This window comes from Terrapene carolina, unplaced genomic scaffold (genome assembly GCF_002925995.2).
Source record: "Terrapene carolina triunguis isolate 2854851 unplaced genomic scaffold, T_m_triunguis-2.0 Scaffold210, whole genome shotgun sequence".
Classification (NCBI taxonomy): Eukaryota; Metazoa; Chordata; order Testudines; family Emydidae; genus Terrapene; species Terrapene triunguis.
Genome location: NW_020664561.1, coordinates 33,248,165 through 33,265,220, shown reverse-complemented (window position 1 = coordinate 33,265,220; position 17,056 = coordinate 33,248,165). Strand labels below are relative to the sequence as shown.

Genomic DNA, 17,056 nt, shown 5'->3' with positions numbered 1-17,056 from the left:
CCGGCTGCTCCATCATCATTCATTCCGCCATTGCCATCTCTACAGGGATGTCTTGAGGTCCCATCGCTTAACACAGCTCTCAGTGATTTCAGCTTTTTATTTTATTTTATTTTATTCCGATTTTATTTAATCTATTCATTACTGACCTCGGAACCGAATGTAGAAGTGGGCTGATAAAGTTTGCGGATGACACAAAGTTGGGAGGTATTGCCAACTCGGAGAAGGATCGGGATATTCTGCAGGGAGACTTGGATGACCTTGTAAATTGGAGTAATAATAATAGGATGAGATTTAATAGTGAGAAGTGTAAGGTGATGCACTTAGGGATGACTAACAAGAATTTCAGTTATAAGCTAGGGACGCATAGGTTAGAAGTGACGGAGGAGGAGAAGGACCTCGGAGTCCTGGTTGATCGCAGGATGACTATGAGTAGGCAATGCGACGTGGCTGTGAAAAAAGCTAATGCGATCTTGGGATGCATAAGGCGAGGTATTTCTAGTAGGGACAGGGAGGTGCTGCTTCCGTTATACAAGGCGCTGGTGAGACCTCACTTGGAGTACTGTGTGCAGTTCTGGTCTCCTATGTTTAAAAAGGATGAACTCAAACTGGAACGGGTACAGAGAAGGGCCACTAGGATGATCCGAGGAATGGAAAACCTTTCCTATGAAAGGAGACTCGAGGAGCTTGGTTTGTTTAGCCTAACCAAAAGAAGGCTGAGGGGGGATATGATTGCTCTCTTTAAATATATCAAAGGGATAAATACCAGGGAGGGAGAGGAATTATTTCAGCTCAGTACTAATGTGGACACGAGAACGAATGGATATAAACTGGCCGTGGGGAAATTTAGGCTTGAAATTAGACGAAGGTTTCTAACCGTCAGAGGGGTGAAATTTTGGAACAGCCTTCCGAGGGAAACGGTGGGGGCGAAAGACCTCTCTGGCTTCAAGATTAGGCTAGATAAGTTTATGGAGGGAATGGTTTGATGGGATAACGTGATTTTAATCAATTAGGCAATAACGGCCATCGCTGGTAAAATTAGGGTCTGGCTAGAGAATCTTGCCTGTATGCTCGGGGTTCTGCTGATCGCCATATTTGGGGTCGGGAAGGAATTTTCCTCCAGGGTAGATTGGCAGTAGCCCTGGAGGTTTTTCGCCTTCCTCCGCAGCATAGGGCAGGGGTCGCAAGCTGGAAGATTCTCTGCAACTTGAAGTCTTTAGATCACAATCTGGAGACTTCAACAGCAGAGTTAAGGGAAAGTGGGGGGGTTAGCTTTTGTGGCCTGCATCATGCGGGAGGTCAGACTAGATGACCATATTGGTCCCTTCTGACCTTAAAGTCTATGAGTCTATGAGTCTATGAGCTGTTAGTGGGGGAGCCTCACTGCTAATGCAGGTTGGGCAGTCTCTTTTACCAGAGACACTATTCCATAGAAGGCCTAATGCTTAGACCTAGTTATTAATGATTTCAGCTCTAGTGAGCCACAACAAAAGACTCTCAATTAAGTCTTAATCAGCTCTGTCATTACACAGTGGAGAAGGGGAGAGTCAAATGGTTTAGGGCCCTGAGGCAGAGCCCACACCACCAGATAGAAACACCTGTCCCCACCCTCCCTCATCTCCACTGGGCTTTGACACCCATACACCCTGCTTTGCAAGCACAGTTCAGTTGAAGATGAACCCCTCAATCAGGGCATGCCAAGCATAGCTCTGCTCCCCTTGATGTACACAACACTTTATTACCCCTGCACCTAATAACAAAGTGATTTGCAATCCAACACCAACCAAAAGCGATCATTTGGGCAAGGCAGCTCCATCATGCTGCACACCTAGGCAGAGTGGGTGTGTCTATGCAAACAATCAGTTCCTGAAGTCTTCTCCCCCAGCTCATCACTAGCGAGCTCATTCAGACCCTACCTACAGATAGCTTTCAGCATTTTTACTAGTAAAAGAATTGATCCAAAATATTTTGAAGGATTTTTTGCATGTGCTTGTTTAAAATTAAAAGTGCCTCATAATCAAAAATGTAAGAGAGAGGTTAATTCTCCACTGGATCTGCTGTGCTTTCTCAGAATGTTAACCCTGCTGCCATAACCAATAGCAATAGTCCCAATCCTGTTCCTGGTACTGGGAGTAGAATTCGTTTCATACATAGCTGACAACAAAGTTCACATATCTTGTACATTCATGTCTATTAACCACTATAAGCAGTTTTGAAAAAAAAATAAACCCAATCATATTTTCTTTATCCATTCATTTTCACCTCCCTTTACTTCAACAGACAAGACTGGCAAATATTTGGAAAGATAAGGAGATTCACGCAAGAACCAGGATAAAGTTATACAATGTCATTGTGATGCCCACATTGTTCTCTGCTTCTGAAACTTGGCAAATGCTATTACAAAAGACTGGCCAACAGACTATAGAAAAAGAAGCTGATGTGCTTTGGGCATGTGGTATAGATATAAAAAAATTATATTTTCCTAGACAAGCCCTCTATATTGGATAGTACTTTGTGGAAGACTGAAAAGAGGAGGACAACAGATGATATATCAGAAAACCATTAAGAAAGATGTCGCTCTCATGGAAGCAGACTTCAATGGAGCAAGAAATGTGGCACTAGACAGATGGAGGTGGAAACACTGGGTTGCCTCATGGTTCACAAGGCATGAAAACATCTAATAATAATAAAATGATAATAATTTTCTTCAATAGACTAGTTATATCCATAAATTGTTCTTGCTAACTGCAGAGTGTAAAATGTTATAACTGTCTATGCTAATCACATCAAATGCTACATTCTGTTTTATGAGGAAACCTGGTGCAACGTATTCCACTATTTTAACTGTATGCATTAACTCCCATTTCATTGATGCCATTTTGACCCAGATTAAAACTAAATGCATTATTGCACTGCATTGCTGGATAGAGTAGTTCATAGTCATTCTCTTTTCATACCATATATGAAAGTGTCTGAATAAAATGTATCATTTCAGCCAAATGACTCTTTAACGCTAGTCTTCACCTCTAGTAGGGGATACTACCATAATCAATATAACGTGGTACCTCAATGGATAACCGTTCATTTAAAAAAATCATTTGAAAATGAAATATTTTCACTGGAGACATTTTATATAAATTTTGATGTAAACAATGAAAACTACATGGTGTTCAACAACAGTAACATACACATTAATCTAATCATGTGTTATTAAAACGGCAGTGTATGACCAACTACTGTTGTTTGCTGCAACTTTAAAAAACTATCCTGAAAAGAATAGCAATAGTTAATGCTGATTGGATAGTTTTCTAGGGGTTTGGAAAAATACATTGCTTTTAATCTGAAAACAACACTGGACGTTTCTGTGTGATAGTTGGGGGATTCAAACCAACTAACAGATAAATTTGGTGAAGAATCTCATTCTAGTCATGCCCTCTTCTCCTAATTTCCCTTTTCACTGTTTTGTCTTCTTTGCCTGTTCCTCAGGGAACTGAGTGATTGATAGCCTAATCCAATGACTGTATTACAGCTGCCTCAACTTGGACTCTTTTCCTTATCATTAGCAGTTAGCCTATGGTTAAATTCACAGCTCACTGCTTGGTACAGCCCCTGAGATTTAAGGGTCTGGCCTTTAGAAAATATTTAACATAAAACTGAAATCTTGACATACTGAGAAATCAGTTCTCTGTAAGGCTTCTTTAATTAATCCAGTGTACTGTACCATTGTTCTATATGAGACTGTGACATGGTGAACTGCTGCTGAAACTCACCGCATTTTTTCCAATGATATAAGCCAAACTAACTTTGCTTTTAGAGTAAAGATTTTTTTATTAATTTCAAGTTTGGCATGAACTCTTTGAAACCAACAGAAGGAAGAAATATTGCCATATTTAAATGCTTTATCCAAAGACCTGTGCTTCACTCTTAATAGATGATTAGTTTAGTTCTTCAATGGATAAATTTAATTAGTTTTAAAAAAATGTGTTATATTTATTAAATCTTTCAGTTTCTGTAAGTATACTAGAAAATATTAAAAGTGGAAAGAAAAAGATGCTCAGTTATGTGACCTTATCTGCAGAATAATACTTATTTTTAAAATGGCTATGGAAAGGATGTAGACCTTGATCTACGTTGTAAACCTTTGCCCTCGTTCCAGTCAGTCGATGAGCTGCAAGCTTCTATGAAAATGGCAGCTGAATCCCAGATGAAAAATTATGCATCTCATAAACTGCTATTCTGCTGAAATGTCAAGCTACGGCAGGTCTGTACCTCAAACTCAGCACTTGGCATTTTCCTTCTGTCTGCTTTGTTGCCATGAAGCAAACATGAACAGTGAGGATTTGTGTAGGGCAGGTAGCAGGCGAGCTCACTGTCAAAAATCTATTATTAGGGCTCTGATCTCTTTTGCAACAGACCAGTGACGGCAGTACACTGAGAGAAATCAGGCTGCAGCAAAGACATAACAGAAAAAAGAGAATTCTTTGTGAATCTGTACATAATATATGTAAATGAGTCTTTAATGGCTGAGCTACACTTAACAGAAATAATAACCCCAAATTAAAGCTCTAATATATATTTATTCTGTACTCCTGTTCTACACTGTTCTCTAAATACATTTTAATATATACTCTTTAACATGTTTCTCAATGTATATTTATGCTAACATAAGTGTATATACATATATTATTGATTTCCAATGATAGAGAGATTTCCATTAATGTCTATTGATCAAAATCACCACCATGCAGTCACTGAGAAAGATGTGATTATGAAAGTGAAAGCTCTTATTTTTTTCAGATTTTCTTTTAATGGTGTGTCATTGACTTAAAATAAAAAACAGCACTTATTATACATACAACTTTCTCCCCTTCAATTGAATTTATACATTTAAATAGATTAGAATATATGTTCCTATTAATAATGCCAATTATTTCATAGAATATGTAACACCCTGTTAAAAGACACAATTGGTGTATCACAGTGATTTTCATAAAAAGAGACAGGTCCACTAAATTACTTGAAAGGTAACTAAAATTAAGTATCAATACTGAATTGTAACAATTATATGTTCTCACATCTGCTAACTGAACCTACTATAGATATGTTCCTTCCAAGATTTCCTGATGTCAGCCACAGTTCTTATGAGAAAAAATGTACTGTAAAGGTTCAACAAAGCTATAACTTTGTCATTCTCCCTTATACTGACACACACAAACATACATTTTAGTACACTATATTATAGTTACATAAAACAACATTACAGTAACCTTATAAAAATACTACAGTGTTCTATAGTAATGGCAATATCACTATTGTAAAATGGGTTCACGGCATTACTGTAGAACACTGCCAGAATGTTTATCACAGTAACATTAAGGGGAACATATTTAGCACATTGTGTAGGGATTTAGCTTTTTAACTACTTTTAACAGAAGTATTTTGCTGAAGTCCAGCACATGGTGTTACAAATTTATTGTTAAGGATCTGGCATGGGGGGTGGGGGAGGGGAAGAGACAGGAAGCCAGAGAACTCAAAAGTTAATTCTTAACCCATTCCATTTTGCCTATAACAGGTACTCTGTATTTTTATAAAAATAAAACACATCTGGAATATGTAAATACCATGTGAAAACTTATGGCAAAATTTCAGATTTTTTTTCTGTTTAAAGTTAAGTTTAAAAGGAAAAACACCTAACACCTCTAGTACCTATAAAACACACAATTTTCAAATTATTTACTATTTACATAGTAGACTGTAACATCTCTCTCAGAGCCAGACATAACTATTTCTTGTGCAAATACATGTAATGAGAATTAACTTTAAAAAAAATATTTAATATTGCACATATACAGGAAGTACTAATAGTAAAATGCTTATTGAATGTCTTATAAAAGCAAACTGTAGTCCTGCAAGCACACATGATCAGCTTAATGCATGTGAGTAGTTTCAGATCTCAGTATTGTTCCCTTAATAGTTAGGAGAAACCAAATGGGAGGCTCTGACCCATACAGTTGCACTATGTGAGGGAGTGGACAGCTACTGGGATCTCATTTAAGGAAGTGGATGAATTAGGGTTGCCAACTTTCCAATTGCAGAAAACCGAACATCCCTGCCCCGCCCCACGCTGCCTTTTCCCAAGTCCCCGCCGAACATCCATGCCCCACCCCTATTCCGAGGCACCCACCTCCGCTCACTCCATCCCCCGTCCCTCAGTCGCTCACTCTCCCCCATCCTTGCTCATTTTCCCCAGGCTAGGCAGTGGGTTGGGGTACAGGAGGGGGTGAGGGCTCTGGGGTGGGGCCAGAAATGAGGGATTCATTTCTGCGGGGGGCTCTGGTCTGGGAGAGGGGGTTAGAGTGCAGGTTCTGGCTGGGGGGGGCAGGCTCTGGTGTGGGGATGGGGCTGAGGAGTTCGGAGTGTGTGGGGTTGCAGGTTCTGGGAGGGAGTTTGAGTGTGGGAGGGGGCTCATGGCTGGGGCAGGAGGTTGGGGTGTGGGAAGGGGTGAGGGGTGCAGGCCTTGGGAGGGAGTTTGGGTGCAAGAGGGAGTTCCAACCTGGGGCAGGGAGTTAGGGTGCAGAGTCCGGGTGGCGCTTACCTTAGGCAGCTCCCAGAAGCGGCCGGAAGGTCCAGCTCCTAGGCGGAGGCGCAGCCAAGTGGCTCTGCGCACTGCCCTCATCCACAGGTGCTGCCCCCACAGCTCTCATTGGCCACGGCTCCCAGCCAATGGGAGCTGCGCAGCTGGCGCTTGGGGCGGGGGCTGCGCACGGAGCCCCTGTGGCCGCGCCTCTGCCTAGGAGCCAGAGGGAAATGCCGGCTGCTTCCAGGAGCCCCGTGAAGCCAGAGTAGGCAGGGAGCCTGCCTTAGCCCCACTGCGCCACCAACTGGACTTTTAACGACCTGGTCAGTGGTGCTGACCGGAGTCGCCTGGATCCCTTTTCAACTGGGCGCTTCCAGTCAAAAACCAGATGCCTGGCAACCCTAGGATGAATATAATATTATTCCCTCCCTAAAGAGGTGGCACAGGAGACTATGGGTATACTGTGGCCTTAGAGCTGTGTTGTGGGTGCATAGCAGCAATGGTGCTTCACTGCAACCTGTGGGGGAAGGATTCTTTCCTCTTGAACTCCATAGACCTCTCCAGCATACAGCCCAGTTACTCTATTTCATCTGTGAGCTGGGTTTAGGATTTGACCGCCAAGGAGTAGTTTCCAGTGTCAAAGTAATCACATCAACAATACAGTACAATGAGAGAAACAACAATGCTTATTGATGTTCAGCAATTTAAAACAGGTTAAATAACACTTAAAACAGGAATCTATTTTCCCATTCAGCATCTGGGAAGTTAACACTGAATATAACAACTCCAATTTGAATTGTACTTTCAGAAGAACATTATTAAACTGCTGTCTCTGGAAAGAGATTTAAAAAGATGACAGAAGCACATCTCTGAGACTACCCTGTAATTCCAGGCAGTGAATTCTCTAAACAGCTGTTTTGATTGGCCTTTTTATTCCTTTTAAATAAATCAAAGGAAAATATTTTCCACACCCTAATTCTTTAATAGGAATTTAAAAATATAACTTCTTTCAAATGAGATCTTTCCCATGAAAGGGTGGGTAATTACAGCCCTTCCAGATGCAGTCACTTCTGTACAAAGCAGAGAAAGGGAGAGATAGCCAAATGGGAACAGTTCATAAAAGAAGTTTCTGTAGTTTATACCATGGTGAGGGCACATCCATAATCCTCTATATAGGAAGTCCATTTCTTGGGAAAGGCTTGAAGTGGAAAAGTCAGGCCACATCTGGATAAGGGCATTGACAGACTTTACCATTCACTCTGTAATGTAGGTTTTTATTAAACTTGTAAATGTATTATTTGGAGCTAATTCTATTAGAATAATGTATTTCATTCAGTAATACAAGAATAGTAAAATAGCAGAGAATGGAATGCTGCCCACCCTTAGGACAACTTCAGTGCTAGCATAGAAAACACAGCAACTGGACATATTACCTTACACTGTACATCCCTCCTGAGGGGAAACCCTTGATAAGAAGTACCACAAGTCCATTTCAAACTAGATGAAACAAAGCACCACATAATCTATTGCAGGGAACAAGCATGTATTGGCAGGGAGATGATCTAGATGACCACAAGGTAGGACCTTTCCATCTCTAATATCTATGATCCAGACAGCTTCTCCACAACTAGTGTGTACATTCCAGTACAATGGGGATCTTTTAAAAAGACAGTAGCCACTCAAGTATTTTGCTTTTGTAAATCTTGTACAGAAAATGGGCCATATTCACCACTACCTTTGACTTACATCAAAGATAAATTTTAGCCCAAAAAGATGATCTGATGGTTTTTTCTACTTTTGAAAGAGCAACAAAAATCTATACGGCTGCATAGAATGTAAAAGAAAATAATATAAAGCAAGCCTATAGGCATGTAAATGCTCTTATCTCCATTTAACAGACAGGGAAACTAAAGCTTGGAAAGGTCAAGTGTCTGGTTTAGGGACACACACAACAGGACCTTGGTGAAGCTGCTAGGAATAGAACCCAAGACTTCTGCCTCCTAGTTTCTTGATCTAACAACTAGACATACTCCCTCTGTTCTTTATGTTCCTATTAAGACAGTTGGCTAGCTCTCTTCTGAATTATTTTTGCACTTTTATACATTTGTACATTATTAGGCCATAGTCCTGCAATTCACAGATGTATCACTATGTCTGTACATAGCACGCTTGACTTTATTGGAGCTCTATGGCATTCCTGCATACAGTGAGTTGGAGGATTGGGACCTTAGTGATGTTATTTATAGTCCAATTTATTTAATTGTCTACAGAAATGCACTCTCAAAATATACCCAAACTCAATGGGCTGGGTGCTTTTTTCCCCTTTCCTTTTTTTTTTAAAGACACTCAGGTTGGTGTTATGAGTGTAAGATTGCATCCCAAACCACCATCTTCTATTTCTTTTGATATATGTATAGCTTGAGAAATGAAAAAAAACACCCTTTTTATATGTATGTTTTTAAACTAAAAACCCAAACCTCTCCCAGGCTGGGATCTGTTATGATACCAAAAGTGAATTTTTATAGCAGAATTATAAATCAAGAAAATATAGAAATGCTGAGGAAACTCTTAGGTACAGCTGAGCATTCAGCTGCTGCTATAATTTACACAATATACATGTTTTAAATTTGTGACACAAAGGACACACTTTTCATAATGCTGTAATTTTATGGTTTTATTAGATTGACTTATGGTAGGAAGGAATATTCAGAAATTGCAGCTTAAATGAGAAAATGGGAATAGTGTTAGTTATATAAAATACTACTGTAATAGTTATTTTATTAATTTTTAATGCACAGCACCCACTGTGACCTCCTTTTTTCTTTTGCTGTCAACATGGCAGTCTGGAAAAATTGAAATGGGCTGACAGAAAGCCTAGTGAGTACTACAACCCTAACACTGTGTAACTGCTCTCTCTCTCTCTGCATCCTCCATTCTGCATATCAATAATATTTTAATGCCTTGTTTGACAGTCACTATGAAATAATCATTATACAATAAGCAGATTTTTTTTATCCTTGCACTGTAGTATAGAGGTGCCCTTAAAAACTTCTGGATGTTATTTAGTTATCCAAGGCAACAGGCAATTTACCACTGTATATGATTTGTACACATTAAAGTCAATTAAAAAATCCCAACCCATTGTATTTGCCCCTCTATGTTCTTGAAGTATAACATAACTACATAAAATAAAGCATTTTTTGTCTGTCCAATTTACTCCAAATAATTTTTTTGGACCAATTCAGTGGTGCTTTACTTGAACAGTGGGATGCTATTATGTTATGTATATTTACCACTTTCTCTATCACCATGGAAACTAATCTTCATACCAGTACAGTCAAGAAGCTCACAGCATTGTCTTTGCAGGACTTTGTCACAGTGACAGCATGCACAGGGTCAACAGATTAATACATTAGTGAGGATAGGCAATGAATTAGAGTATAAAACTTTTTGTTGCTGGTTTTAAAATCATATCCTGAATCATCACACTGAAATACCATATATACAAGTATAAATATTACAAAGAAAAAGGATATATAATATGCATCTATTTACTAAAGGTGATACATTGTTTTTATCATGGTGGAAAGAAAATAAAAGGATTTATCGTACGTGGATTTCAGTGTGGTAGGAGAAAGGTTCAGCCTACAATACACATACTGCACTTGGAATGTTTATATTTTCCCCTTACAATGCCCTTTCATTAGCCTCTGTCTAACATGTGGCCTGACAATTGTGACAGAATGAAAAATTCTAGGAAAACTGTGGGTCACAAGAGAAGAGATTTTCCTCCTTCTCTAGTGACCCTATCACAGTGTTCTGTTGCAGTGTTTTACCATTAAGGAAAGGGCAACAGAAGAGTCTTCACACTCAATCTGTTCCATCTGTCATGACTATTAGAAACATTGACCATCAGTGAGCTTTAAGAACTCAGCACTACTGCAGACATGATATTCTAGCCCACTACAAGGACCTCCCGATGTTTTGTCAGCCTCCAAGGAAGCATTATGGATCAAAAAGACATCACTTACCAGACACGCCACCATACGTGGTCTTCTTTTCTCTACCAACTGCAGGCCAAGGTGTGCAGTCTGCGTTTAGTCCCATCAGTCCTGACACAGTGTTCATGGCTGTAACACCATCTGCACCACCTGTGAAAGAAATAACATTCACTTTTTGTTAAACATCCTGTACAAGTACAACAGAGGAAAATAAATATAGAAACAGTAAAGTTGTTAGATATTTAGACCCAGAGGCTCTGAGGCCAAAGAGCACAGTGCAAATCAGGAGGAGGTATGAAAGGGGGCTTTAAAAAACCAATCCTGGGTTGGCTAGCTAGTCCCCTAGAAAAAGTAAGACCAGCCTGAAGGAAACTTGCATCAGTTGCAAGGGCCCTAAGGGGCTGATATGGCAGCTGAGCATAGGGGCTCCTAAGACCGATCTCTCTTGTCCTTGGCCATGCTCCTTTCGCTGGGTGAGACATAGGATTTGCCACACTAGCTCTACAGCTCTGGAGATCCCCCTGCATTCTCATGATTGGTTATACTGGCTAATGGACCATATTGTGCTAGTGGATCTGGACCTTACTCTTATTACACATTGTGAATATGGAGGTTACTCACCTGTAACTGGATTTTCTTAGAGATATGTGGTCCATGTGCCCGAGTCTGGAACTTCTAACAAGCAGTGTTTGTTGGCCCAGACATGCGCAGTAATTCATCTCATGCTCTAGATTAAGGGCATAAGAGGAAACATGGGCCAGTGCCCCTATAGTTTCTCCTCTTACCGCAAATCCAGAAGGATTTGAAGCAGAGGGGATGGAGGGCAGGTAGTGGAATACAGATATGGACCACACAATTTGAAGAACTTCTAGTTACAGGTAAGTAAACTCCATTTCTTCTTTGGGTGCTGGTCCCTATCTGTATTCCACATATGAGCGATAGACAAGCTGTATTCAGATTTGAGGGGGGTGTGAGGATGCTGGCGAAAAAGATGCTTGAAGTACTGCAGTTCCCACAGCTGCATCCGTGGTGGAAGCTTGAACTAGCACCTAATGTTTAGTGAAAGTCTGAATGGAACTCCAGGTAGCCGCCCTGCATATGTCCAGCAATGGTAATTCCTGCAGTGATGCTATAGAGGCAGATTATGCTCTGGTGGAATGTGCCTTTACTCTGCCAGGTGGAGGGATCTGAGCTAATTGTAGCACATGATGATGCACCCAGAAATCCATTTGGAGATCCTCTGTGAGGATACAGCTTGTCCTCAAAACCTCTCTGCTATGGTGAGAAATAGACTAGGAAACTTTCTGAGAGATTTGGTCTTCCGCAGATAAATTAATAAGGTGTGTCTGATGCGGAGAGAATGGAGCTTCTTCCCCTTAACAAAGGCATGGGGTTTCAGAAGAAAATGGGTAAGTGAACAGCTTAGTTGACATGAAATCCTGAAATAACATCGAATAGGAATTTAGGATGCAATCGAAGAAAGACTTTTTTCTTGTGAAAAACAGTATATGGGTTTACCATGAGATGGCCCTACAGTGAGCTAATGGAAAGACCTGAGATCTTTGAAAACTGAAGGTTATCCTAAATGAGTGGGATACCTGAAGACTTTTGAGACGGCTGCCTGGCTGCCTACTATGAGTCCATGTTTCCTTGTAGTTAGGTAGCAGGTTCTAGTTGAGATGTTCCTACAAGACTTGATAGTCAGTGATATGGAACTGTAAGCTCATAAAAAAAAAGATCTTGCTCCCTAAAAGGCCCCACCTCTTTAAGGCCTTATCAGCTGGAGTTGCCTTTGGATCCTGTAACTTTGCTCTCCGCTGGCTGCATGTACCACCAGGGAGTTGGATGCTAGGTGGGAGAAGAGAAATTCAGCATCTTTGATGGAGATGAAATAGTGCCTGTTGGCCCTCTTAGGCATATTGGCACATGAGGCTGAGGTGTGCCAGACCTTACAATAGCCTTGTTAAACAGGAGCACCACCTTGCTCTGACTTATAGGCTGCAGAATATCTAAGAGCCAATGTTGGACGTCCTGAACCTCCTCCAATGGTATCTGGAGGTCTTTGGAAATGTGGATGTACAGGGGGATCTCCCTGGCTCGAAACACAGTGAGGCCTCAGAGCCTTCTCCATAAGGTATTTTCTTAATCTACGCTCATGAGTTTACAATGGAAAAGAGTGACATATGCTGCACTTTGCAGCAATATTCATCTCCCCAGACAGTAGAGACAATGTTGGTGCTTGTCATTCACAGAAAAGGAGCAGAGGGAGGAGACACAGTTCTTGAACCTTGGGACTCCAGGCACATCCCAGACTCTTAGAACAAACACTATCTATACTAATTATACTAAGAACTCTAACTATGCTAATATGAACTATAAGCTATTTACAAATTTATTTGCAGAGTAATAATAGTAAAAGCTGGAAAAACCCATGGACGCAGGGATTCTGACTCAGACCATGTGGCAGTAAGAAGGAACTAGAGAGGTATTGGTTTGCACTGCCTCTTATGACCTCGATTTGAAGCATGGTTACTGCGTAAATGCAGGCCAAAGGACACTGCTTGCTAGAAATTCTGGACTTGGGTGCATGGCATGCATGCACACACCCATGTGTGGAATACACATAGGGACCAGAACTCAATGAAGAAATTACGGTTACATAAAGAGAAATGCAGTGAAACTATTAAGTGAGCCTAACTGACTGAGTCTGTTATCTGTTTGGACAAATAGTATTTACCAGGATGTAGCATTCTGAAAACTGAAAAAATGGATATAAAACCCCCATAAAATTTGGTCTTACTCCAAAATGCTACATCATGGTAAATAAATTTTGGCCATATTATATATATAAAATCATGATTTTATATCTCTATATCTATATCACCAACTGCTCTTTCTAGATAGATAGATGTTTACAGTATTCACTTTATATGTTAATAAACATAATAGAGCAAAATTGTATAGACAACCTTTAATAGCAAGCACTATGCTTACTCTAAATATTTTAAACAATCTGTTTCATACTAGCTTTTATTAATATTTGTTACTGCTTTGAGCAATAAAGCTGCAAATCAATATAATTGTATAGTACATGCATTTGAGTTTGTTACCTTCCTGGGCAGCCACTGCAATATTCACAATATCAGTGACATTTGGGGTCAGCTTTGCAAAGAAAGGAATCTGAACAGCTTGTCTAACCCAGCGACAGATGTTTCGGACTAGCTCTGGATTCTGTTCAAATAGGGAAGATAAATATAGGACATATTTAATAAAAGTAGTATGATTTAAACGTATAGATATGCAATAGCAAAACTTTCTGACAATCTGCTGTACTGTGGTTTTTTGCAACTTCACAATTGCATCTTGTCTCATTAGTTAACTTAGGTTAACACAGTAGAAGTGAACTGAAAATCCATTACAAAGGAGTTAGATCACATAAAACAAAGAAAAAGAAATCTTTACCAAGAGACAAAGATACCATAGAATGTTCACTTGCCAATGGGATAAAATAAAACTTCAGGCAACAAGGAATTTATTTAACCCATTATTATAAAAATTATCTTTTTGCTATATTGTGTCTCATTCCATGTAAATAATCACTGTTCTATGAAATAACACCATCCTGAACCTTCCTGCCCTTATGCATTTCAGATTTCTACACACTCCATTAACTCAGAATATAGATCAGGATGGCAAAAAGTTTAATGAAAAATCAGAATCTTTTCTTTTAAAGCTAGAAATAGAAATCTTCATGCTTTGGCTTCTTATGCTTGCCAGGCTCATTTCAGTGGCACTAGTGTTCTTTGATTCTGGCCTATGCAATAAGTGCAGGTGGGTGTTTCATTTTTAAATATAACATTTAGTACAAGCTTTTCCCCCTGACACTTACTGATAATGCTTTTTAATAAGTTACCCTAAAATTTGGAACTCATTATTGACTTTGCTAATCTGATTCAGGTGTGTTAAAATGTTTTCAGAAAAACTAAAAGGTGCTATTACAAGATGCAGTATAAACTTGTTACCTGTGGATAGTTTAATTGCAACCCTGGCTATTGTTTACATACACTAATTCTTTATCTTCGGCACAGATCCTGAAATCTGCCATACATAAAAAGATGCTTCTCATTTGGATATTAATTGCAACAGATATCCAACATTGTCATTGCTATGAAAATATGATGTGCTTAAGACGAGGCTACATTATAAAGTTCAGTTGATTTTGAAGATGCCAGTTTAACAAATCTTGGCCTCCTGCATAGGAAAAATTTGCCATTGCTTTTTTCATTTGACCTTGAACAATTAAATATAAACATTAAAACAATATATACAGCGCATCTACACAGCATACAATGACTTTTCATGAACAGAAAAATCATGAGACTTAGCTCTGCAAATTCCAACTAATAAAAACGGTGATTTACCCTGTACATGCAACTTTCATGCAATATTTATAACAGCTGCATTGGATTATGAAAGCAGTTGCATCTTTGTGAGTTTCATTTCTCAGTTATAAATTTCCTTGGGCCCAGTAAAGAAAGAGAACCTCTAGAAGGATGATGTTAATTCTTTCCCATCGACATTCTGACAATAATGTAAAAGATGTTTGCACTATATAACTCATAATCATGGCCTATTAGCGCTTGCCATGCTACCATAAAAGTACTGTCTCACTCCAACACACTTAAGCTTTTAAATGTATATCAGTCCTTTTAATTCACCTTGAACAGATTGTTACATCCATGTTTACCTCATCCTCATCCTAGCCATTAAAATTTGCTAGTGTGTTTTTTGTAATAAATATTCATGTCACCTTCTTTTAGTTAACCCGGGCTTTTCATAAGGTGCAAAATAAGAATAGTTACATGCTACCCCAATGTCTAGATTTAGAGGTTGGAATTTGAATTATTACTATTAGACCTGCAGCATCAAACATCCACCCTACATGGCCTGATTAATAAATGCCACTAAAATGCATCAAATACTCAGATTCCAGAATCAAAATTTTCATTAAAAAAAACCTGTTGTTGTAAAGATAGCCTTCCAAATGAACTGTGCGTAAATTGATACCCTCTTGTCTTTCTGAGTCTGCTGATAGCTTGAAACATTAGTTCTGTATACTCCCCATCCCTTGGTATGGCGTGAGGATGTTGAACCTAAATTCCAGTAATGACACTTTGGTGTTAGCATTAATAATTTTATTAATGGAAAATGGAAGGGGGTAGCAGCAAAGCCCATGAAGACCAGGAACTGAGAGTTACTTCAGGGAAGGAAATACAGATGGGAGAAAAGAGGAGTCATAGAAAACAGAGAAGAGGAAGAAATAAGAGAAAGAAAGATGGGAAAAGAAGAGGAACAAAGTGGAGATATAGTGGTAGTTCTCACAGTAAGGATGTTTAATCAAGGGAGTGGAGGAGATGTGGCTTGAGTAACAGGAATAGGATCAAAAGAAAAAATATTTTATGATCACAGGTTCTTCTTACAGCCAGACAAATGCATTTTGGGAACATCTGGAAGACAATTCATATACATTTGCCATTTTAAAATGAGACGATATTTGTCAGAAAACTAGAAGCCACAACAGAAAATTTCCCAGGAATTTCAGAAAGAAACTGTACTGTTCAATACAGTACATTAGCTAATCTTGCCTAATTACAATTACATAAAATGGACCAAACTACAGTCTTCACTCAGTCCTTAATTACTTTAATGGAAGCAGTTTTGCCTGTATAAAGACAGGGTAAGGACTGAAGGATTTGGGCCACTGCAGTTACAGAAATTGCAGAGTGTGACTCTTCTGCCAGCCAAAATCCTGAATGTGGTTACTCAGTAATGCATACTTATTTAGAAATACAGAAACTGCCACACTGGATCATGCCAGTGATTCATCTAAATGCATAATCCTGTCTCTGATAACGGGCAATTGCAGATGCTTCAGAGAAAGATTCAAGACACCATATAGGAGATCTGCTTATGAGGACCTTTCTTCCCAACTCTTATCAATTACAAGCTGTCTTATGCCCTGTAGTGCAAGGTGTTAGTTACATTAGGTAAGATAAAAACATTTTAAAGTCTGTCAATATCATCTATATTAATCTCTAATTCTTTTTTGAATACCACAAAGCTCTTCCATTAAGGATATATTATGGCAATGAGTTTTACAGGTTAATCCTGCAGTTTGTAAAAAAAAATAAAAGTCCTTTTAACAGTTTTACATTTTGTCTTTCAATTTCATTGTGTCCCTTCTCCTTATATTATTCTTATTACGGACAAGTTAAGCTGGTTTTGGAATTAGCACTTATCATGGTTACAGGACGAGCTGCGTATTACACAGGTTTTGCTATCTTCAGCCTTCTCAGTTTGAACCACACAGTCCTACCACTCCAGGACTGGGTCTCTGGGCCGCAGCCCCCACTTACCAACCCTGATGCACAACAGGACCAACTGTGCTTGGCACCTGTTAACACTTCTCCTCCAGGAGGAC

At 39.3% G+C, this 17,056-nt stretch overlaps 1 protein-coding gene across 1 annotated transcript in view; it reads right to left on the bottom strand.

The window, feature by feature from the left end:
* Positions 1-17,056, bottom strand: part of LOC113407210 (dihydropyrimidine dehydrogenase [NADP(+)]) — a 602,627-nt gene that overhangs the window by 107,873 nt on the left and 477,698 nt on the right. Inside the window, exons 17-18 of the mRNA XM_026655393.2 lie at positions 13,686-13,806; positions 10,606-10,725 (exon numbers count right to left, since the gene is read on the bottom strand). Coding sequence (XP_026511178.1) covers positions 10,606-10,725; positions 13,686-13,806 — 241 coding nt within the window. The remainder of the gene's footprint in view (positions 1-10,605; positions 10,726-13,685; positions 13,807-17,056) is intronic.